The 25,133-nt window shown below is 42.7% G+C and overlaps 1 protein-coding gene across 1 annotated transcript in view; it reads right to left on the bottom strand.

Annotated features, from left to right (window-relative positions):
• The window catches only part of TPH2 (tryptophan hydroxylase 2), a 471,842-nt gene that overhangs the window by 417,743 nt on the left and 28,966 nt on the right, over window positions 1-25,133 (bottom strand). Inside the window, exon 2 of the mRNA XM_073620034.1 lies at window positions 14,226-14,366. Coding sequence (XP_073476135.1) covers window positions 14,226-14,366 — 141 coding nt within the window. The remainder of the gene's footprint in view (window positions 1-14,225; window positions 14,367-25,133) is intronic.

The raw sequence follows: 25,133 nt of genomic DNA on the forward strand, positions 1-25,133 counted from the left end.
AGCCAATCAGCTTCTAACTACAGCTTGTTCGATTAAGCTTTGACAATAAAATATGGAAGCAGATTGGTTTCTATGCAGAGCTGCACCAGATTTTGCACTGCCCAGTTTTAGTAAATCAACCCCAAAGTCTCTTTAGATCATAGCATTCAATGTTTCTATTAAATTACTGTCTGAGTAATTAAATAAGCATTTACAATAAAGAAGGTAAAACCCTGGCTGTCATGACATCTGAAACGTATTGCACTAAAGATATAGCAGTGGATTAAACAAAATATTAATAAATGAAAGAATACTGTAAATTTTCAAAATGAACATCTATGATGTTTTTCCTTTGCAACATTACTATCAGATTGTAAAATAAGATAGTTGTTTCCATTGCTCCAGCCTACCAGGAGCGACCCCCTGCTATACTATCTATCGTTGTTTGTCTTTATTCGGACCCCTTACTGTCCTCCTCTCATTAGTATTGGCTCGGTGTTTGGCTCAAGAGGTGAGAGGTCATTTGTGTGAAGAGATGTGCTCTACTTCTAAGAGTACATTTTCAGCTTCAATATCTGTAAGATGTTAGTCTCAGCATGGGAAGGCACTCACCAACAACTGCTACATCAGATTTTAGCGCTGGTGTTGATCACTGCAGTAGACTTCTATGGTTATTGTACTTTCTTTAGCAGCTGTTATACTAGATTGTATAAAACAACATATTCTACAATTTTGTAGTGAAGTCTCCCCCTACTGGTAAGTGAATGTACAGTACTAACTACAGAAGCAACTCATATCATACAACGAATATGTACTATACAGGCATACCCCACTTTTAAGTACACAATGGGGTTTATTTACTAAAGCTGGAAAGTGCAAAATCAGGCTCACTTCTGCATAGAAACCAATGAGCTTCCAGGTTTTATTACAAAAGCTTAATTGAACAAGCTGGGGTTAGAAGCTCATTGGTTTCTATGCAGAAGTGAGCCTGATTTTGCACTTTCCAGCTTTAATAAATAAACCCCATTGTGTACTTAAAAGTGGGGTATGCCTGTAAATGATTTGAGCTATGTTTAAGTAAATACCAGGGACTTAAACCTGAAGATCCAAAACTGACTGTAGCAATTCACTATACGTATTTTCTGAGCTTTAAATGCCACTATATGCTTTGAAATTACTAAACAACATTGCATTGGTTAAAGGCAATTGTAAAAGCTCTTAGAGATACACTGTCTTACCATAAGTATTGGGACGCCTGCCTTCACACACACATGAACTTTAATGGCATCCCAGTCTTAGTCCGTAGGGTTCAATATTGAGTTGGTTCACCCTTTGCAACTATAACAGCTTCAACTCTTCTGGGAAGGCTGTCCACAAGGTTTAGGAGTGTGTCTATGGAAATGTTTGACCATTCTTCCAGAAGTGCATTTGTGAGGTCAGGCACTGATGTTGGACGTGAAGGTCTGGCTCACAAGTCTCTGCTCTAATTCATTCCAAAGGTGTTCTATCGGGTTGAGGTCAGGACTCTGTGCAGACCAGTCAAGTTCCTCCACCCCAAACTCGCTCATACATGCTTTGTGCACTGGTCCAAATAATTTGGTGGAGGGGGGATTATGGTGTGGGGTTGTTTTTCAGGGGTTGGGATTGGCCCCTTAGCTCCAGTAAAGGGAACTCTTAAGGCGTCAGCATACCAAGATATTTTGGACAATTTCCTTGCAGTTTCAACATGACTGCTCCCGGTGCACAAAGCAAAGTTTATAAAGACATGGATGAGTGAGTTTGGGGTGGAAACCCAATCAAACACCTTAGGGATGGATTAAAGCAGAGACTGTGAGCCAGCCAGGCCTTCTCATCCACATCAGTGCCTGACCTTACAAATATTTTTCTGGAAGAATGGTCAAACATTCCCATAGACACACTCCTAAACCTTGTGGGCAGCCTTCCCAGAAGAGCTGCAAAGGGGGGGGCAACTCAATAATAAACCCAAGGACTAGGACTGGGATGCCATTAAAGTTCATGTGCGTGTAAAGACAGGTGTCCCAATACTTTTGGTAATATAGTGTATATACTGTATGTGAATGTGACCAATTTACAATAGAACTCTGGCCCAACTGGAAAATATGCAATTAAAGTTCACATATACAAACTGCTGAAGGAGTTTTAATTCTGTTTACCAGCCTGACCAGAAATACAAACTCATGCCAACACTACCTAGATGGATAGGTGGCATCACTGTCTGTTATTGCAGCTCTGCAGCTTTTTTGTTAGCTCCCAAGCTCCTGCTTACTGAACTATGACTGAGCATCCCCCTAAAATAAAAAAAACCTTATTGGGTTTCCCTTAATTATACTATACCTGTAACGATACCTACACATCCTGCCCGCTCTACAGTGTAGGAAACATATTACAAGATGACAGCACTTTACAATGCAAGACAGCTCACATGGAGCCAAGGAAATTAGATATGTTCTTTGCTTTAATGGATCCTTGGAGTCTTTGAAAAATTACAAATTAAAAACTACAATTATCTCAAGATTATAAAAGGGCTGAGCTTCAGTGCCTTTGCAAGTTTCAAATGGTAATTACATGTTCTGTATTAATATCTCCTCTTTGAGCAAATACTGTTGGTCAATAATAATCCTTTCTACCAGTTAAGAGATTATAAAGCTGAACTCTAAGCAGATAGATATGAAAGACACAGCTCGGTATTAATTAATGCTGCATTACATTTATTTTTATGTTAAAAACAAGCAGTGTAAGTATCTGAATATGACTTAGCATAAGCCTCCTGCAGTGCCATACAATACAGTAGCACTCAGGCTGTGTGAGAGAGAAGAAACACCAGGAGCCAATCAGCTGTGCTGCGGTGCAAGAAGCATGCTGAGAAAGCAGAGTGATAGAGAGATGAGCTCATCAGTCTCTTGCTTCTCCTTTCACTGTCCAGCCACAGGCTGGGAAAGGGGCATGACCTGTAAGTGTTACTTAAAGTGATTGTAAACACACACTGTTTAAATTGTTCCTTCTATTTCTGTATGTGGATGATGGCACTGTAAATATTTGAACAAAAAAATAAAAATCTAAGTACCGTTTTCCTAATAGATATACATCTGTCATATGCAGGGCTGTCTTTATTATGGATTGGACGTTGGGCAAACATTTTCTTGCCCCCACCCTCCATCCAATTTCGTTCTCCACCTGCTGGACATACTATAAAATAGCAGTTTAGTGAATCAAATCAGGCTGCAATTGCGATTGCTTGCCAGAGGTTACATTGTATTATTGCAGCTCACTGACTGGCTGCTAGAGGTTACAGCACACATTGTGGCTCACTTATTATTTGATAGAGGTTACAGCACATGACTTCTGCTTGTTTATTGGTTGCTAGAGGTAACTGGACATCCTTACCACTCACTAATTGGTTGCAAGAGATTACTGCACATTATTACTGCTCACTGATGGGTTGCTAGAGGTTACTGCATATCCTTCCTGCTCAATGATTGGCTGCAAGAAGTTAGTGCACATCATTACTGCTCACTGTTTGGTTGCTAAAGGTTACAGGACATCATCTCCTCACTGCCTGCACACCATGGACTGGGGAGGTGAGGGGACCCATCAATAGACAGAAAACTCCTAGAGATTCTAGGACTCCTGAAACCAGTGGCAGTGCTGGGGAGGGGGGTGATCAGTGGCAAAACTGGGGGGTTGATGGGATCAGTAGCAGTGGTGGGGATTAGTTAGGAGGCAGTACACTGTGGCAAATACTGAATCATGTAGAGCAAACCTGGGAATCTTTGGGGAATTTGCAATGACCACCAATCTGACAATCTGAGGGGGGATTTACATTGACCACCATGTATCGGGGGATTTTACACCATCACCAATATAAAGAGGGATTTCTACACTGACACTGATGTAATAAGAGCATTTACACCAACCACCAGTGTAAGGGGGAATATACAATGACCTCCCTGTAAGGGGGAATTGGGGAATTTACACTGACTACCATTATCGAGGAGATTTGTATTGACCACCAATGTAAGGTGACACTTCTACACCAACCACCAGTGTTAGGGGGGATTTACAATGACCATCAATGTAAAGGGGGATTTACATTAACCACCAGTGTAAGAGCAATTCTGCACTTACCACCAATATAAAGGGAAATGTACACTGATTACCAATGTAATGAAGAATTTACACTGACAACCACTGTAATGGGGGATTTTACATTAACAACCAATAAAGGGGTATTTCTACACTGGTCACCAATGTAAGGAGGGATTTACACTCACCACCAATTTAAAGGGGGCTTCTACATGGACCACTAATTTAAGGAAGGATTTGAAACTGACCACAAATGCAAGTTTGGATTTTTTTACTGATTACCAATATAAAGTGGAGTTTCTACACTGGCCACCAATGTAATGGGGATTTACACTGACCACTTATGTAAGAGGGACCTTCACACTGGCCACTAGTGTGAATGAAAGGATTGTACACCAAGCCCCAGTGTAATAAGATTTACACTCACCACCAATGTAACTGAGACATTTAGCCAGCATTCACATTTGTGTGTGTCAGGAACGCATGCAAAATCGCTTTCCTGGCACCACAGAAACATGCTGCCCTTTAGCAGATACACAGCGGTTCCATTATTTTTTAATGACACCCTCATGCATCTGCTGAGATGTGCATATTCACATGCACCAAAGTTCGCGGTGCTGTGGCACCATGTTATTTTGAAAAAGGGTTCTACCTTCAATTTGATTACCTTGGCACAACAGGCTGGTTTTAGGCTTAATGACCACAGTTGTAGGTAAGATTTGCAAGCATGCCCCTTTACCTCCCCAGTGGGCAGCATTCAACAGAAGTGATTGGTGGATATGACCTCGGGGGGGGGGGGGGCATGATATAAATAAGAATGCTGCCTCTATTTACATATCAATACCGCTGGTCCGCGGCTATTTACATATTAATGTTGTTACTATTTACATAACAATGCAGGTTATTTACATGTAAACACAGGGTTTGCAAGTGAGTCATCTATACACAGCAATAGGGCAGAGCTAAGCAGCATTAGTAACAGAACTTCACACTGAGATATCAGGACACAGCACAGGACTAAAACTTCAAGGAACAAGGGAATTTAAACTGGGATAGTTGGCAAGTATGAGGCAGCTGCTAAGGGCCCAAAACAATGATAGGGCCCAGGGCAGCTGCCCCTTTTGCCCTGCCTTAAAGACGGTCCTGGTCACATGATCCAAATCCTCCCCTGTCTGCAGGGAAACATAAGCAGGAGGAGTTTTTAGTCCTCTGCTGCTGGTCACATGTTCCAAATAAAAAAACAGCCTTTGGAATACAGAGTAAAATCATATAAATAATATCAATGAACTGTTTTAAACTGGCATACAAATATACTGTATATTTTAAATCAAATCTTAATTATTTTTGGCAAAAACATGGTGTGGACTGTCATTTACCACTGTGTACACACCCACATGTGTGACTCTATAGTCATATGGGCTGCTCAGATGTGATAGGGTGGAAATGCTCAGCATAAAAACTCACTGAAAACTGAGCATGTGCAGAGTTGCCACCACTGCAAAATCCCTAGCTGAATTGGGGACATGAACAAAAGATGGAGATAGAGAGCAAAGGAATCAACCAGGTTTTTTGCAGAATACAGAAAACAAATCTCATAGTAACTGAGTGACTATGAACAGCATGAAATACACAATTTATTGATAGGTTTGTATGACGTGGGTTTAATGACACTTTAACTGCAGTACAGAAACATTAGGACTGTGCTGTGGGGCAGAGCTATGGACATATCAGAACTAGATAAACAGAAATACAAATCCTTTAGCTGGCAATACAGCTTTAAAGTGTTTCTAAAGGCTAAAGGTTTGTACCTTCATGTATGCATGAAGGTAAAAAAAACTTCTGTGTGCAGCTCTCTCTCCCCCCCCCCCCCCCCAAAAAAAAAATACTTAGCTAAGCCCAAACTTGATCCTGTTATGTGCACAAGAGCTGCTGCTCTCCCTGTTCTCTCCCTCCACATTGGCTCAGACACAGCAGAGGGAGCCATTAGCTGAACCCCGTTCTGTGTGTGAATGGACACACAGAGCGGAGCTCTGGAGCGAGCTTGCACACGTGCCCCCATAGGCAGCAGCAGGAGGGCTACTCTTTGCAAAACCATTGAATAAGCAGAGCAGGTAAGTATAACATGTTGTTCTTTTCTTTATTTCCTTTAGTATCACTTTAATATACATGTTTGATTTGAGTTTTTTTCTGTTTACCTTCAGTTTTAAAGTGTATGTTAACCTAAGATGTCGTTTTTTGGGGGGGGTTTCTGGTCTATATGTGTGTGTAGCATCAACTATTGTGATAGAATAGGTTTTTGTCAGTGTAGGAAAAATTGTTTAGGCTTGGTTGGCAGCCAAGCCTGTGTTTTTTTTCTGGGTCAGAATGATTGACTCAGGGAGGGCTGGATGACTCACAGGCAGCACTTCTGAGACCTCCTCCTACTTCTGGAACGTGCTGGAAACTTCCAGAAGAATGGGAGTGGAGGTGAGGAGGAGCTGCCTGGAGTATTCATGAGGGCCCTGACCAATGCTCAACAGATGGTTTGGTAGAGGGCAGGCCCCCTCAAATACTCTGGGTCAGCCCAGCTGGGGCAGTGGACATTGGGTGGAAACTGGAGATGGAGTGTTAGGAGGCTGTCGGAGACCCTTGTGGGTAACCCCCTACTTTGGTGGGGTGACCTCGGGTCCAGGAGCTCAGGTGCGGAAGGGACACCACATACATTGGTATTCTGACCAGAGGTACGGGAGCAGGAGGAGGACAGCAGGAGGAGAACACTGCCGGGCAAATCTCCAGGGAAGAAGATGGCAGGTGGGTTGGTGAGTGTAACAGTCGGGGAAGACTGAAAGGCAGCCTGAGAGGACTGGGTGAAAGCAGTCTGAGATGGATGCAGAGTCAGTCTGGGAGGACTGTGGATGTTTATCCAAGAGGGCTGGAGAAATAGGAAGCTGCAGCCAGGTGGGCTGGCAGTGCCTGAAGAGGTGGTGGTGGGATAAGTAGCCACAGAAAGACAGCTGGGCACTAGGACTTTGTTACACATACAAGGGGCCCGCGGTCCCTGCCTGTAAAGGGCATTTGCTACCAAATTAACAATGCCAGCTGGTCCTAGGAGTTGTAGTGCTTTAACCACTTCAGCCCCGGAAGGTTTTACCCCTTCATGACGAGGCCTTTTTTTGCAATACAGCACTGCATTACTTTGACGGAAAATTGCGCGTTCCTGCGACGCTGTACCCAAATAAAATCGAATCGAAATAGAGTTTTCTTTTGACGGTATTTTATCACCTCTGCGGTTTTTATTTTTTGCACTATTAATTTAGAATTTAGACAATTTAGAAATAAAACAATATTTTTTACTTTCTGCTATAAAACATATCCAATAAAAAAAAAGTAAAAAATCAAATTTCTTCATCAATTTAGGCCAATACGTATTCTGCTACATATTTTTAGTAAAAAAAAATCCCAATAAGTGTATATTGATTGGTTTGCGCAAAAGTTATCGCGTCTACGAACTATGGGATATTTTTATGGCATTTTTATTTTTTGATTTTTTTTACTAGTAATGGCGGTGATCATTGATTTTTAGCAGGGCTGCGACATTGCGGCGGACAAATTGGACACCTAACTAACACTTTTTTGGGAACCGGTGACATTATTACAGTGATCAGTGCTAAAAATATGCACTGTTATGCCCCGTACACGCGGTCAGATTTTCCGTCGGAAAATGTGCGATCGGAGCGCGTTGTTGGAAATTCCGACCGTGTGTAGACTCCATCAGACTTTTTCCATCCGAATTTCTGACACACAAAGTTTGAGATCTGGATCTAAAATTTTCCGACAACAAAATCCGATCGCGTAAATTCCAATCGTGTGTAGACAATTCCGACGCACAAAGTGCCACGCATGCTCAGAATAAATTAAGAGACGGAAGCTATTAGCTACCAGCTTTTGAACGTCCTCTTTATAGTCCCGTCCTACGTGTTGTACGTCACCGCGTTCTTGAGGATCAGAATTTCCGACAACTTTGTGCGACTGTGTTTATGCAAGACAAGTTTGAGCCGACATCCGTCAGAAAAAATCTGATGGATTTTGTTGTCGGAATGTCCGATCGTGTGTACGGGGCATAACTGTACCAATGACACCGGCAGGGAAGGGGTTTACACCAGGGGTGATCAAAGGGTTAAGTGTGTCCCTAGGAGGTGCTTTCTAAGTGTCGGTTTACACTGAAGTAGCACGACTTGAAGCGCGACTGCCTCAGGCGACTTGGACACGACAGGAGCGGCGACTTGCAAAACGACTTCTGTATAGAAGTCAATGCAAGTCGCCTCAAGTCACCCCCAAAGTCGTACAGGAACCTTTTTCTAGGTCGGAGTGACTTGCGTCGCTCCGATTAGAATGGTTCCATTGTACAGAACGGGACGCTACTTGTCAAGCGGCTAAGTCGCCTGACAAGTCATCCCAGTGTGAACCAGCACTGAATGGAGGATGGACTGACTGGGTGAACACAGAGATCCGTGTTCCTGCTTAGCAGGATCACAAGATCACTGTGTTCTCCCCTGTTAGAACATGTAAATATGTTAGAATATGTAAATAAGGCAGATCGCTGTTCTGCCTCTCTGGGGAACGATCGGGGGGTCCCGCTGATTGGTCCCTCTGGCCAATCCGCGTGCGCCCCCGCTGTCTATTGCACAAAATGACGTACAGGTATGATTTCACGCTGCCCTGCCACCAGTGGCGTATCTAAGGTATGGCAGATATGGCAAGTGCCATGGGCACCATATGAAGTGGCTGGGCAGCAAGGCACTTACCATAGGGTGACCAGACGTACAGTCCCCAAACTGAGGACACTGTCTGTCCCTGGCCAAAATTTGTCCTCGGATTTGCACCAGCCACATGTACTGCACAAAATGTAAAGCTCAATACATTTGTCAGCACCGTATTAACAGATCCAGCCATGTGTGTTTCCAGTGGGTAGTGCATCCACCTCTTGGTATAAGCACTGTGGGATCTTCTTTTCTCTTTTCTATGCTTATTGAAGTGGTGGGCTCCCACCAGACCAGTTTCTATTGGGATTATTAATCGGAGCATTTATTTTAGAGCTACCTATTTTATTCTCATTAGTATTAAACCAGTATCCCTCTGTGTATTTTTTTCTTGTTTCATTTGGTGTGAGTAAAAGATGTGCAGTGGTTTCCTTAATGTGGTACTGAACCCCAAAACAAAAAAGGAATATATCAGTTTACCAAGTCTTAAATATGAAATAAAGTTCAACTTTAAAACATCATGAGCAGGCAGGCAGTGATTGCAGAAAAGACTACAGGAAATGTGTTTTCTGCAATAAACAACACCTACCTACCTGATCACAGTAATCCCTGGAATGTAAGATGAGCTGCACAAGCCTACAGCGGCTGGCCTGATCCTGATCCTGGATATGGATCAGTGTGCCAGCGCCATAGACCTGTCATCAATACACACAAAGTGTCACCCTGTCACCCTGGGATACAACTCCCATGGTGCACCATTGTCTCAGGCTGCAGCCTCTGTCTATGCATCAGTGACCTCAATAAATTTGCACAAGAAGATATCCTGTTGCCAAAGGAATGCTGTGCATGGCATGTTGCTGCAGACAGCCGGGGAGAGAAAGAGGACTCTGTCGGGCGCCATGTTGGTTGTGGCAAAAGGGAAAAAAAGGGAGGAGAGCTTCCGGTGAAGAGGTCACAGCCGGTCTGAGTGCACGGTAACAGCATTCATGCTGTGGTAGGAGGAGTGTTGGGGGGGGGGGGGGGGTTGGAGGTGTCAGAGGCAGGCTGGTGGGCATGGATGGCTCTACTTAAAGGGGAACTCCAGGTAAATGTAAACAAACATATCCAGTGCTATGTTTAATCCAACTGGTGCTGTTTTTTTTTTTGTTAAGGTTATCTGAAGGATGGGCTTCAAATGTTTTGACAGGGGCGCAGTTTCAGTGCTTGCCATAGGCGCCAATTTCACTAGATACGCCTCTGCCTGCCACAGTATATCTGTGGTGGGTTGTCTTTAAATAGTTAAGCAAGTGTTGTGCTGGAGGAAGCTGAGGAGTGCAAATACAGTAGCTGTACAGAAATAGTTGTTCCTGAAATGTCTACTAAAGTCAAGTGGGCATCCCATATTGCGCTTCTCCCTATCCAAGTTAAACCCCCTAATAAAAATACAAAACAAAGCACTGGACTGTTCCTTCCCTCAAGTGACCTGTAAAAATGTGGTGTGCCTGGCTGTGCAGGGTGGGGAATCCCTTTACACTTGCATCTCCTTAGGGGATGTGGTACATGTGTATGTTAATGTTGAAGGTTAGTAGTCTGTTTTTTTTTTTTGTATTGTGAAAAACACCTGGTGATCCTACCTGTTCCCCTTATTTGCTCTTGCAACTTGACCACACCAAACATGTAAGCAGCTCCATGCTGGCATGGTCAGTTTGCGTTGCGTATGAAAGTTTCCTTTTTTGGAGATACAGGACACTGTGCCGGCACGTAGTGTGCCTGTATCTCCTGTAGTCAGCATGGCAACCACGTCCCCCTACCACTGCAGCCAGATGGGGATCTTACTTCCTCACTGTGTGATGTAATGTTCTCCCTGCTCTCTTGCTATAGACATGCCTCCTGCTATGAGAGGAAAAAAGCAAGGGAGCCAGTGTGGTCACACCAATTAAAGCATTAACATTAAGTAAATAGCTTTTTTTTTTTTTGCTTTTTTTTAGGTGAAAACAACTATAGTCTCCAAAATGCTATTTTCTATATGCTTTCAGAGGCCTGTGTTCAAAAATATATTAAGGATTCTTTGGTTGGTGACAGGTTACAGATATCCAGTGTGACAAGATATTCTGTTCTGACTGAAAACTCATTTACGTTAATGTTAGATCCAACCACACAGTCCACATTAAGCTGTAAGTGCTCTGAATTAATGGCACTGTACGAAAAGGGTCACACTGAGGCAATGCTTTTAATTAGACAGCCACAAATACGGCTCTTCTAACATTTAAGGGCATTTTTCAATTTTTGTTCAGCTCTCCTAAAAAATGCACTGTTATCCTTCTTCTAAATGATAGGCCTCAGGCAACAGAAACACTGAGAGGTGTCGGAAAATCTATAGTCTATACCATAAACAGGTCTAAACCTTCTATACAATGCTGTACAAAAGCAGTTATCTAAACACATTAAATATATTTATTTCTACTACAGGTACATATAAGTGGATGTTACCCCAGATAAATTGTAAAAATATAATTACAGTACGAAGTACTTTGAGGCAACAAAAAATTACAGTAAATGTACATTACAGTAAATGTTCATGAAGACCACAGTGCTAAAGCGACTCTGTCACTAAGATCAAAGCATGACGAAGATATCCCTGTAAAGAAGATAGTAAATAATTGTCTCCACACACCACTGTAAGGAAGAGAGATTGCCACCTGAAGACTTTGCTTAAAGTGACACTTCTGGGAGTATCAAACTGTCTACCCCCACAGCACTCAGTGGTTCTTCCTACCAACCCCTGTGACATTAATGTATCCCGTAGTGAGGAAGGGGTACACAGGAGGAACCACTAAGCACAAGGGGAAACAAAGAGATCAACATTGGGCAGCACAGTGGTGTAGTGGGTAGCACTCTCGCCTAGCAGTAAGAAGGGTCACTGGTTCGAATCCCAACCACGACACTACCTGCTTGGAGTTTGCATGTTCTCCCTGTGCCTGCGTGGGTTTCCTCCGGGTACTCCGGTTTCCTCCCACACTCCAAAGACATGCTGGTAGGTTAATTGGATCCTGTCTAAATTGTCCCTAGTATGTATGAATGTGAGTTAGGGACCTTAGATTGTAAGCTCCTTGAGGGTAGGGACTGATGTGAATGTACAATGTATATGTAAAGCGCTGCGTAAATTGACAGCGCTATATAAGTACCTGAAATAAATAAATAAATAAATAAACACCTGCATAATAATTTCAGTAACCGACTCAAAGTATGGAATCCAGGAAATCTGCATGATAGCTAAACAACTAGCAGTTTTAGTAGGAGCAATTAGCAATAGCAGACATCTCAAGTCTCCCAGAAGGTGCGGGAGACTCCCGCATTTCTGCAGCAGCTCCCGCACACCCGCAAGCGCCTCCCGATCTCCCGGGAATGATCAGTGAGGCAGGGATCAGCTGTGATCACCGATCTCCTTTGTATAGATTTTTAGCTGACAGCCGCTTCTCCTTCTCTCCCTCTCGCGGCTGTCAGCTAAAAAGCTATACAGGGAGATCGGTGATCACAGCTGTCCCTCCAGCCCCACCGATCATCCCCAGCTGCTCTGTGTGCTCCTCCCGGGCCCCCTCCATGTCCTTCTCCGCCCCCGTTCTCCTCTGGCCCCCTCCATGTCCTTCTCCGCCCCCGTTCTCCTCTGGCCCCCTCCATGTCCTTCTCCGCACCCCCCTTGTTCTCCTCCGGCCCCCCTCGTCCCCCGCAGCCAGCTCCCCTCCTCTCCTCTCCCACCAGCTGTGGGGGGAATTAGTTCATGGACACAGTGAGCGAGATCGCTCCTGTGTCCTGTGATAAATGAGCAGAGCAGAACTGTGTTTACTCTGCTCAGTTTATCAATGGACAGGAGCCTCTGTCTCCTGTTCATTCATCATTAGTGCCGAGAAAGGGACTGGGGAATGTGTGTCCTCAGTTCCTTTGTCTGTCTCAAAGGGGAGATGTCAGGGGTCTGACATCTCACCAAAGCCCCCCAAAAAATATAAAAAAATAAAATTCTAAAAAAATGAAAAAGTGTAAAAAAAATAAAATTAAAAAACTACTGACACCACTCTCTCCTGCCCTACCAACACTGTCCACTGCCCCCCCCCCCCAAAAAAAAAGCATTAAAAACAAATTAAATTATTTAAAAAAAATCAATGATTAAAAATTAAAAAAAAATACTGACACCACCCACCCCCTTCCCCAGAAGCACTGTAAAAAAATATTGAAAAAGTGATTTAAATAATATTTTGCCGCGGGGGTGGGGGGGCATTTGCGGGTGCGAAGCGCCACCTCCCTGAAATGAGTTTCTGCAGGTTGGGATGTCTGGCAATAGTCGCCTTTATGTTTCCTCAGATTAGGGTTCTCTTAAGGCTAAACTAAGCTCCAACTATCCTTACCTCAGTGATCCGACGTCCGTAAGCTGACTTGCTATCGCTGATATCCTTGCTCAGTCTTCTGCCCCAAGTTACCCCACCAGCCTCACCTCAAAATATCAGTTAAACCATCCTCTTTGCTCCTCCTTTTGGTGTCTAGCTCCCTTGCCCCTTCCTTCAATGCTCGTGTCCAGGATTTCACTAAAGCCTCTTCTATCTACTGGAATGTCCCACCCCAATCTGTCTAGCTATCTCCTACTCAGGCTTCTTTTAGGCGATCCCTCAAAACTGAGGTAAAGTGAGTTAAAGTAACGCATTTCCGTATCGCAAAAAATGGTCTGGTCATGAAGGGGGGTAAATCTTCCGGAGGTCAAGTGGTTAATGCCCTTTGTATCACTTGTGTCTTCCTTTAAATTGTAAGCTTTGATGAGCAGGCCCTTACTAAACCTCCTGTATTGAACTGTATTGTAACTGTACTGTCTCCCTTTATTTTGTAAAGCGCTGGGCAAACTGTTCGTACTATATAAATCCTGTATATTAATGTCTCTTCTGTAATAAGAAAACTTCCTGTTCCCATATTTTTGACACAAGTTCTGCTTTAAGTGAAATACATGACACAACCACTGACAACAAATTGTACATAATTGCCAGTTTTGAGTTGGACTCCTATAATAAATCCAGACCCATCTTCTAGATATCATCCCATAGCATGTGTTGCACTAAATATCTGTAAGGTTATTATGAGCCATAAGCTACAGCTTCATTCTTTTTCTTATTGTTCTGTAACACAGCAGGCAGAGAAACATTCTTTCACATTCTAATATTCATCTGTCACTGTGTCCACTTACTGTAAAGTGTTCCAATAGTTGCTGGTAAACTACAATAATAGACCCTAATAACAGCATATATTTCTAAATAAAATACATTTCAGAAAGGAGAAAATGCATAACTAGCAATTTCCTATAATAAAAGGTGTTTATTGCATGACTGAGCTTTCACTTTATTTTTTCTCCAAATGAAATCAATAAAAATAGATTTAAAAACTTACCTTAAAAATTTTTAAATCTTGTAATAAACCTCCGACTTCGTTTTTCAAAGTGAGGACAACTGCTGTCTTTTCTATTTCAACAGCTGGTTCAGTTTTGCTACATTTGTTCTCATCAATTTTCACAGCATTCAATTTGTCTCGCTGCAAAACATAATAATAATAATAATCCATTGATTGAAGGGTGGCAGTACCATTGAATCAAAAAGTAAATGGTTACATAACACAGAGCCGTGACAGATGCATTACTCTGATCATAATACAAGTTCACTTTTAATCTTGCCATCTTATAACAGATAATCAATCATAACCTTCAGCCTGATGCAGCATATATTTCTTTGTCAACACGTATTCACCTTAGCCTTATATTTGATTTAAAAAATTGTGTTTTGTGAAAACTTAAGCCTCGTACACACAATCAGATTTTCCACCGGGAATTGTGTGAAGACAGGTTGTTGGCGGAAAATCCAACCGTTTGTACACTCCATCGGACAATTGTTGGATTTTCCACAGACAAATATTGGATGGCAGGCTTATAAATTTTCCACAGACAAATGTCTGTTGTCGGATTTTCTGAGCGTGTGTACACAAGTCCGTCAGACAAAACTCCAAACTACAAACACGCATGCTCGGAAGCAAGGACGAGCCAGAAGTGGACGGTCTTGCAAACTAGTGTTCGTAATGGAGAATTAACATTTATGACGCGGCAAATTATGAAATCTCGAAATGCAGCGCACATTCTCTTCTTCTTTAATGGGATAATAATGAAGCTGTTTTGCTGGTGATACTGATGGAGTTCTGCCAAATTTATTTTAAAAGGCTTTTATTTTCTACTGATATCAAGAATAATATTATTATGCTTGTTTTTTATTTTTTTTTGTTTTTTGGGCAAGTTACCACAACACCATTATCCCGTAGTTTTTAAGATCAAAGATACAACTATGTTGGTGTCCCTTGATAATTTTACATTGTATTTTTTTAAATGTAACTGCCTACTCCCAAACTGTCATTTGAAGTAAAACACATAGCCAAGTATTATTCTACACAATGTTTTTATTGTGCATTAAAAAAAGAAAACAAATACAATTAGACATGCTACCTGCCAATAGAACTTAACCAAAAAGTGCATTCTATACATCCAAGAATAAAGAAAATATACCAAATCAAAATATTATTCATCCAAAAAAATAAAATAAAAGCCTCATGCATGTGTCTTGCTTCTTAATATAGGGGGTCAACAATGCCAAGAGTTTGTGAAAGCAGGGGTCCGTCATTCGGAGATTATTCAGAAAATCATCTGGATTATTCTCCTGGAGCTCCCGCAGCAAAGTCATATGACATAATTGGTCACGATTAATAAAGCAAACAATTTTTGGTCCAAGAAATCCTACTCCTGGACATAAACTCCAAGGCCAATAATAAATAACACGTTATCTCCTCTGATTCCGCAACATGTCTGGTTGACGAACGGCTGTTCAGAAACAAACTGAAAAGCACGAAATGAAAAGTGCGAAAGGAAAAGGGCGAAATGAAAAGCGCAAATCAACACTCATCAAACTTCTACTAATATGAAATTAGCTGATGGAGCCCAAAGGGTGGCGCCTGACAATTGAACTTCCTCTTTATCGGCTCGTAGTACATTTATAACGTCACTACGTTCGTGTTTGTTGGCCGACAATTGTGTACTGTTGGTATGCAGGACAAAATCCAGGCACACGCCCTTCGGATAAAAGTCCAACGCTTTGTCTGCGGAAAATCTGATCGTGTGTACGAGGATTATTTGTCCAGGCACAATCTGATTATTTGACATACTGATTGCATCTAAGATAGATTTCATGCTTAAAGTGTATCTAAAGTATAAAAGTTAAATATGCATATACGCTTCAAGTTTCAATTCTCAGTTGATTCACCCTGTTTGTTTAAAATTCTGTGTACATTTAGTCCCCACAAATACCTTAACATTTTTACAGAGATCACCATCAGCATCCATTTCCTTTATGTCTGTGTCTACAATCCATTATGCTCTATCAATATCTCCCTTTGTAGTTATAAATTCAGATGCGCTGAGAACAAGTGATGACAAGTGATTTGTCTCAGTGAAAGAACACATCCCTGGCTAGCCTTTAGACTATTATGTTCCTCCCAGCTGGCTACTGGATGGTGCAGACTTTAGCTGTGTTGCTAATGTCAGTTGCTTGACTTATGTTCTTGAATCAGGTCTTAGGATGTAATCAAGCAACTGATGAGCAAACTGCATAGCTAAAGTCCACACCAGGGGTAATCTACACCAGAAGTAGGGGGTGGTGCCCTTTTTAAAAAACAAACTAATAACTATCAAGCCCCCAATAAAACGACGGCATGAAGAATACATACTGTGTCACAGTAGTATGCTCTGCTCCCCTTCACAGCACATTACATCACCGCCACTGTAGTGTTTTCTGCCCCCCTTCACATCACCCCCCCACAGTAGTGTTCCTTGCCCCCCCCCACAGTAGTGTCCCCTGCCCCCCCACACAGTACTATCCTCTGCCCCCTACCACACACACACAATAGTGTCCTCTGCTCCCCCCCACACAGTAGTGTCCTCTGCCCCTCCATAGCAGCCTTCACATCACCCCCCCTACTGTATTGTCCTCTGCCTCTCTATGCCCCCCCATAGCAACATCCTCTGCCACCTTCACATAACCCCCACACACACACACACACACACACACACACACACACACACACACACTGTATTGTCCTCTGCAACTCTGCCCCCCCCCCCCCCCCATAGCAGTGTCCTCCAACCCCTCCCCCAAAGCAGTGTATTCTGGTCCCCAAAACAGTTTCCTCTGCCCTCTACAGTAGTGTCCTCTGCCCTATCAGCCCTTTCACATCATCCCCCCCCACTCAAACACACAGCAGTGTATAGGTAGCACTCTCCCACTCTACAATGGGTGTACAGAGTGGAGAGCGGCAGGCAGAACAGTACAGGACAGAGGGTGGGAAGTAGGGAGTGGTGCCCTTTTTAAAAAACAAACTAACAACTATCAAGCCCCCAATAAAATGACGGCATGAAGAATACATACTGTGTCACAATAGTATGCGCTGCTCCCCTTCACAGCACATTACATCACCGCCACTGTGGTGTTCTCTGCCCACCTTCACATCACCCCCCCCACAGTAGTGTTCCTTGCCCCCCCCACAGTAGTGTCCCCTGCCCCCCCACACAGTACTATCCTCTGCCCCCTACCAAACACACACAATAGTGTCCTCTGCTCCCCCTCACACAGTAGTGTCCCCTGCCCCCCCACACAGTACTATCCTCTGCCCCCTACCACACACACACAATAGCGTCCTCTGCTCCCCCCCCCACACAGTAGTGTCCTCTGCCCCTCCATAGCAGCCTTCACATCACCCCCCCCCCTACTGTATTGTCCTCTGCCTCTCTATGACCCCCCATAGCAACATCCTCTGCCACCTTCACATAACCCCCCCCACACACACACACACACTGTATTGTCCTCTGAAACTCTGCCCCCCCCCATTGCAGTGTCCTCCAAACCCATCCCCCAAAGCAGTGCATTCTGGTCCCCAAAACAGTTTCCTCTGCCCTCTACAGTAGTGTCCTCTGCCCTATCAGCCCTTTCACATCATCCCCCCCACTCAAACACACAGCAGTGTATAGATAGCACTCTCCTACTCTACAATGGGTGTACAGAGTGGAGAGCGGCAGACATAACAGTACAGGACAGAGGGTGGGAGCGGGAGTTGCCGGAGTTAAAGGGATTGTAAAGTTTTGTTTGAAAAAAAAATAACAAACATGTCATACTTACCTCCACTGTGCAGTTTGTTTTGCACAAAGTGGCCCCGGTCCTCCTCTACTGGGGTCCCTCAGAGGCGCTCCTGACTCCTCCCCGCATCGAGTGTCCACGTCGGGCACGCTACCGAGTCTTGAATCTGTGTCCATTCACAGAGTGGAGGATCAGCCCTGCCCCCCAGTGCCGCGTCATTGGATTTGATTGACAGCAGCAGGAGCCAGTGGCTGCGCTGCTATCGTTCTATCCAATCAGGACACGAGACACCAGCTAGAGCTGGTATGCTCGTTCCCGGCCGAAGAATGACAGTGTTCAGCTAAGTAAAACTAGGGGGGGCTGCAGCATGAGAGAAGGTAGTTCACCTTAATGCGTGAAAAGGTGAAAAACCATGAGGGTTTACAACCCCTTTAACTTTTCACATTAACAAGCTGCTGATTGATTGCTAGGACTGCGCAGCATCCTAGTAACCAAGCACCTGCTCGTTAACTTGAAAGGTGGACTGAGGCAGCTCCTGTTCCAGCCCTCCATCCAGAACTGTGCTGCCCTGCTCTCCACTCTGCAGTGAAGATGAGAGCAGTGGAGGCTAAGGGGAAGGATTGGCAAAGCAGAAACATGTTCATGATCTACCTGTTTGCTTCCTGTCTCTGCCCAGATGGGTAGATCAAGATCGAGGGGGTTGCTGGCCCCCGGTCTACACCATGCAGTGTCCAGCTTTCTCCCTGAAATATACATAACTTAGGTTGGGGATGTGTTCTTCCACTTTTGCATCTTCAGTTATAAAGAGCCAAAAGCAGCAGTTTCAGGTACAAGGATATGCACACATATATGTACTAGAAAAATATTTGAACAATACTAATACAGCATTATATCAGTAATTATTGGTCTTGATCAATATTTAAAGTGATTGCAAAGCCTAGAGTTTTCTTTATTAAAATAACAAACATGTCATACTTACCTGCTCCGTGCAATGGTTTTGCACAGAGCAGCCCTGATGCCCCTCTTCCAAGATCCCTTGCCAGTGCTCCAAGCTCCTCTTCTCTGTGTGCCCCGGTATCAAGCCTCTTGCTATGGGGGCACATGCGCAGGCACGCTCCCGAGCCACGCTGCCTGTGTTCATTGACACAGTGTGGCTCGGTCCTGCCCCCTCCCCACTCCCTCCTCGCACCATTTGATTGACAGCAGCAGGACCCAATGGCTCCTGCTGAAGCCCAAGTCCCTGTGTGAAGAGGAAGAGAGGGGAGAGAAGACTGCAAATTGGTTCTCTGACAAACTCAGGTAAGTATTTAGGTAAATAAGTAAATAAATATATAAAAATAATACAGCACAATATAATGGCATATATAGCATAATCTTCCATAAAAAAGGTCCACATAGTTATATAGCCATAAAGTCCAATAAGTCCATAAAAAAGTCCATACAAAATTATGTATGTTGGGGCTGGTACACCAGTAGTAAATCATACCTCCCAACTTTTTGAGATGGGAACGAGGGACACCTATTAGCTAAAGTATGTAGGTATAGGACACACCCCTATCACGCTCCCTTAAAAGAGAGGTTTGAAAAAAAATATTAGTTAAACCTAAAAAGTGCTTTTTTTTTACCACTACTATTCCTTTATCCTGGCTTTTAAAATTTACAAATGCAGCCAGTTAGAAATTGAATGAAAGGTTTAGCAGTGGAAAACACTTTTTGATAGATAAATAGTGCATTTTATATACAACAATTAGAATCTGTCAGGAAGGGCTTGCCAGAAGACAAGATGGTTCCTGCAGGCAAACTTCTGTTCCCCGAGCCTGTCTTAGAAAAGGTGCGTTACGCGCGCTAACGTGCGTTCACATATGCGTATAATGTGCAAGGCGCATCCAGTGACAGATGAGGGCGCCAAATGGGCTATTTAAACTGGGTCAGTACCCAGGATCAGTGTTGTCTTGTCTACAGCATTCCCTTGATTGATTGTCTTGTTCCCTGTTTATCTGCATCTGATTCCAGGTACCTAACCGGCTTGCTTTGACTACTCCTGCTTTCCACCTGCACCGACCCCAGCTTGTACCTTGTCCATTCTCCAGTCACCGCATCTGTACCTTATCTGATCACATTGTGTATGACCTGGCTTGTCTGACTCTGCTTATGTTTCCAGTCCAAGCTGAGCTATCTAGCTGCAAGCATCTGTCCATCTACCATTGGAACCTGTTCTTCCACTGACTACGTCCAAGTACCAGCTTTTTCCAGTCTTCAGGACATCCGCTGTCATCTAGCATACCACACAACCGGAAAGCCCAGCAGGTAGCACGACTACTGGCACTCGTGCGACTTTGCACTCCTGCGCCACCTGTCTGCTCTATCAGGGGCCACGAGTTAGAGGTGTAAGAGAGGCCTTCCTCTGCATATCAGGCTCTTACTACCAGGTACGTGACAGAATCAGACCAAAATGAGGAACAAATGAGGAGGAAAGAGGGACAGAGTTTGTAAATCAGGGACAGTCCCTCAAAACCAGGGACAGTTGATAGCTATGGTAAATGGATAGGGCTATGGCTTACAAGTGAGAAGAGCCTAGAAGCTAATGTGGAGAGGGAGGAGATAAGGAGGTTTAAGAGAGTAACCGAGACCAGACACATCCATTCCTGAGGATGATCCAAAGATGGGCAAAACGCATTGGGTGGAGTTTCCGGCTTTAGTTCCAGTGACATCACATCTAGCCCGTGGAGTGCACGCCATCACTGAGCTTCCAGGTTCTGTATTGGTATACCTGCTTATTTTTAATCAAGGTACCCGCTCCTACTTCTGGCTGATCTTGCTGCAGCAAAGTCACCAAAAAAGTTCAGCCCCCCTCCTCCTTCCCCCTGCCACTGGGCCATTCACAAAGTGCAGTGTGCTTCGCACATGCGCAGTAGGGAACTGGCTGTGAGGAAGACTGAAAAATTGGCTGGGGTGAAGACACCGCTTTAAGTACACATGTGTTAACAGGAAGGGAGAGCAAAGTAATCTGAGAGATGACCTCAACTGCATACAGCTGCTCCTTCAATATCCAGTCAGCAAGCTGGAGTTGTATCCTTCAGTAAGTTTTAGTGCTATTGCACAGGAGATGTAGGATCAGACTACAAAGTCTACCAGGGATTTAACAGAATGATGAATGATTTAGCATGTAAAACTCTTCCTATGGACTTATTTTAACTGCATGATTAGCTGCATTGCATTGCAACATTGCCTAGAGTTTAGCTTTCAGTAGCTCCAAGTTTAAAATGATAGTCTTCTTTTTGCTTAGGTTGGTGTTCTTCAAATGCCACCTCAATGGTTCTAAAAAGTCTTGGAGCAAAGGAAAGCAGCAAACCTTTAGTTGTTGATTTAGTGGTCAATTCAACAAAAGATGCAAGTTCAATGAACATGATATATGTGTCAATGTCTAAACAAATCCATAGAATTGAAGAAAAGCAGTGACAGGTAACACTCTGAGGCTGATTTACTAAAGGCAGAGTGCAGAAGCAAAAGGCTCTGCTAACTTCCATCACCTAATCAAGTGCAAGCAAAAATGTAGTTTTTTCCTTGTACGTGATTGGGTACTTTTTGCAAATTGAAGCTTCACCTCATATACTAAGCTCTGGAGCATCTGCATTTGCAGAGTGCAGCTTGCAAAGTGCACAGTCTATTTGCTTTTAGTAAATCAACCCCTCTATTTGGAATAAGAGAACATCGTTCATGATGAATATCATTTAAGTTTAGGCTAGAACACAATTTTTTTGCCATTGGTTCACAAATGTAAGATTATTACATCTTTCTTTGCAAAAGATGATAGTCTTGTTTTCAATTTTTATCCCTTTATTAAATAACCCCTGTGATAATTTCAGCAACCAATTCCTTAGATCAAATACTCAGAGGTTGATTTACTAAAGGCAAATCCACTCTGCACTGTAAGCGCACTTGAAAGTGCAGTCGCTGTAAATCTGAAAGGAAGATTTGAAATGAGGGGAAGATCTGCTGATTTTATTATCCAATCATGTACAAGCAAAAATGCTGTTTTTTAATTTCCTTGCATGTCCCCCTTAGATCTGCAACGACTGCACTTCCAAGTGCACTTGTAGTGCAAAGTGGATTTGCCTTTAGTAAATAAATCCCCCCCCCACGTTTACCATTTGTTCAAGTATTAAAGGCTTGCTCACATGAGTGATGTGCTTGGACCTTGCAAACACAGCTTTTCAATGGTACTTGTATACCTTTCCTCACATGTTTAGCAGGCTGTAAATATCTTTAGGAATGAGGACCACTATCATTCACACCATGCAGGTAAGCACACAGACATCAATGTGCAGAGCAATTAATCATCTGTTAGTAGGATTGCCTTTTCTCTGTTTATGACAGACCTATTCAGAGAACCTGTCAAATATGTGTCAAAACATGCTTACAAGTACTGAATAGTGAGCTACGTCTGCAAGATGTTATTTATCATCCATTTATTCAAACCCCAATAAGTTCCGTTTGCTAAACCTTAAGGTAAAAGCATAGCTATTGCAGCACTACCCCAGTTGGAGTTGCTGGTATCTGATGGGTTCTCCTACCATTTCTAGTGGTGACCACCTGTAACTAGACCTGACATTACACAGACACACTAATTGCTACATTTTTACTTTATTAAAGCAGGGATAAGAAAAGTGTTGGTTAAACAGGTTTGATAGTAGTAAACAGTTACAGGTAACCAGTAAACAGGCAACAGTTTAATACAGCGGAAAAGTTCAATAATACAATACATTGGAGAGGCCTTTACCAGCCAAGGTGGAGAAAAATGCTGCAAGCAATAATAAACAATAACTTAACCAAATGTCCCAAAAATAGAATAAGAGGGGGGTACCTGATTATGGTGGGATCCAACTACCACTTGCAAATCTCTGTAGTGCTACCCCCATAAGATGGGTCCTTTGTTCTTTACCTTAACCTTCTCAAGAATCTCAGCCCCTCTGGCACACCAGGTTGAGTGTACAAACATACAATATCACAGGAAATCACTGAAAATATTACTTAGTACCCAATAGTAGTGCTTTATCAAAGAAAATACCAAATTAGATAGTAAAGGCAAACTTATTATATTATCACCCAGTTTGGTTGGTAACTAGGCAAGATTAAAATGGATTAACAACAGTAAACACAATTTAGCATACAAAGTAATTAAGAGGTAAGAGGTAAAAGGGGGGAGTTTGGGACTTTAGATGAGGCAAGTGACAAACAACTTGGTAAAAGATATCTTGACATGTTTATTGTCTTGAACAAATAAATAGCATAGCGCATTGCAGTTGGTACATACATGTGTAATAGTAATTTCATATATATATATATATATATATATATATATATATATATATATATATACACCATAAATATGTTGTAATTCATATATATATATATATATATATATATATATATATACATAAATAGCAGCACATTGCAGTTACCAATATGTAAGATATTTGTACTCCGTATCATGGGGTTAGTAGAAAAAGCAAGAAATACATGGTATGGTCTATGTGAAAGATAAGTCGTATATTAAAAACATGGCTGCATTATACAGTGCTCGGCGCGTTTCGTGGATATGTTCCACTTCCTCAGGAGTGGATGCATAAACATGTCTGCAAAACACATAAATACAAATATAATCTAGTATTTGACTCAAACATCAGAAGGAGGATAAATGAGGGAGGAAAAAGGTACCCAGTCCTAAATACTTATACATAGCTAAGGTTCAAAAACATGCGTTACTGCAAGATGAGGGCCGCTATGGTTGTCTGTCCCAGGAGCTAAGGTTGTATAGACCTGCGTGCAGATCGGGCGCACACATGATGTCCCCAGAAAAATTAAGATCTCCATGTTGTACTTAGTGGTGGTAAGAAGTAATAACTCCAAAAATACCGGTATCTATAAAGTGGATAAATATGAATAACTATCATAAATGGATAGTGCTAGTATGTATAAGTATGGACCAGTGTCCATGAAAAAATATGAGAGAAACAAAAAAGTAAAAGACGCAGAGCAGACATGCATTGTTAGAGCCCCACACCGCTGAGGAGAGAAGAGAAGGACAAAGCGGAGCCTGCAGGCTCAAAAGGTATCCATTTGAACCTTTTTGCCCCTGGGAACAAACTGTGAAAGTTTGGCCAGGAAATATGGTACTGGGAGGAAACCGTGGCAGAAATAAAAATCACCTCACAAAGAGCTCACAGGCACTCACTGCAGCTGAAGCAGCTCCAGTCACCTCACAAGATACAGCATCAGGGCGCTCTCACAGACAGAAAATGTCACAGCAAGACTCTCCATTTGAGTCAGATACAGAACAAATCCTCTCACAAACTTCTCCACAAGCCTCCTCAGCATCCCCAGTAATATTATTACAATTTGAAAAGATGCTTCATAAGGCTTTAAAACAAACCTCAGACCAAATAACAAAAAGCCTAACCAAAGAAATAAGAGAGCTGGGAAACCGCACCGCAGCCTTAGAAATAAAAATGGATGAAATTGAAATTACAACCCAAGAAAATATAACAGAATTGGAACAATTAAAAGAAGAGAATTTAATACTTCAAACTAAGCTCGAAGATTACGAAAATAGAGCCAGACGTTCAAACTTGCGCATAAGGGGAATACCTGAAACTGTGACAGACCTGCAATCTACTATTACTGCTCTATTACAAGAACTAAAGCCAGATATCCCTATTGAACGTTTAGAACTGAACAGAGTACACAGAGCCCTCACAGCCAAAAAGAAAGATGGACCCCCACGTGATATAATCACAAAATTTCATTATTACAGAACAAAAGAACAAATACTAATTGCTGCAAGAGAAAAAAAGGAACTTAATTTTCAAGGACACAATTATCAAATTTTTGCTGACCTATCCCAACTTACTATTACTAAAAGACGATCTATGAAACCCCAACTAATGGAACTGCAACGCCACAACATTATGTATCAATGGGGCTTCCCATTTTCAGTCAAATTTAACCACCAAGGTACAATTTACAGAAGCAGATCAGCAGATGAACTACAACAAACCCTTTTAAAATTAAATCTGACAGAACCCACAAGCAGCAACTCTCCCACACGCAGAAGAACGGCATCATCTTCACCTTC

The sequence above is a fragment of the Aquarana catesbeiana genome, linkage group LG03 (assembly GCF_042186555.1).
Source record: "Aquarana catesbeiana isolate 2022-GZ linkage group LG03, ASM4218655v1, whole genome shotgun sequence".
NCBI lineage: Eukaryota > Metazoa > Chordata > Amphibia > Anura > Ranidae > Aquarana > Aquarana catesbeiana.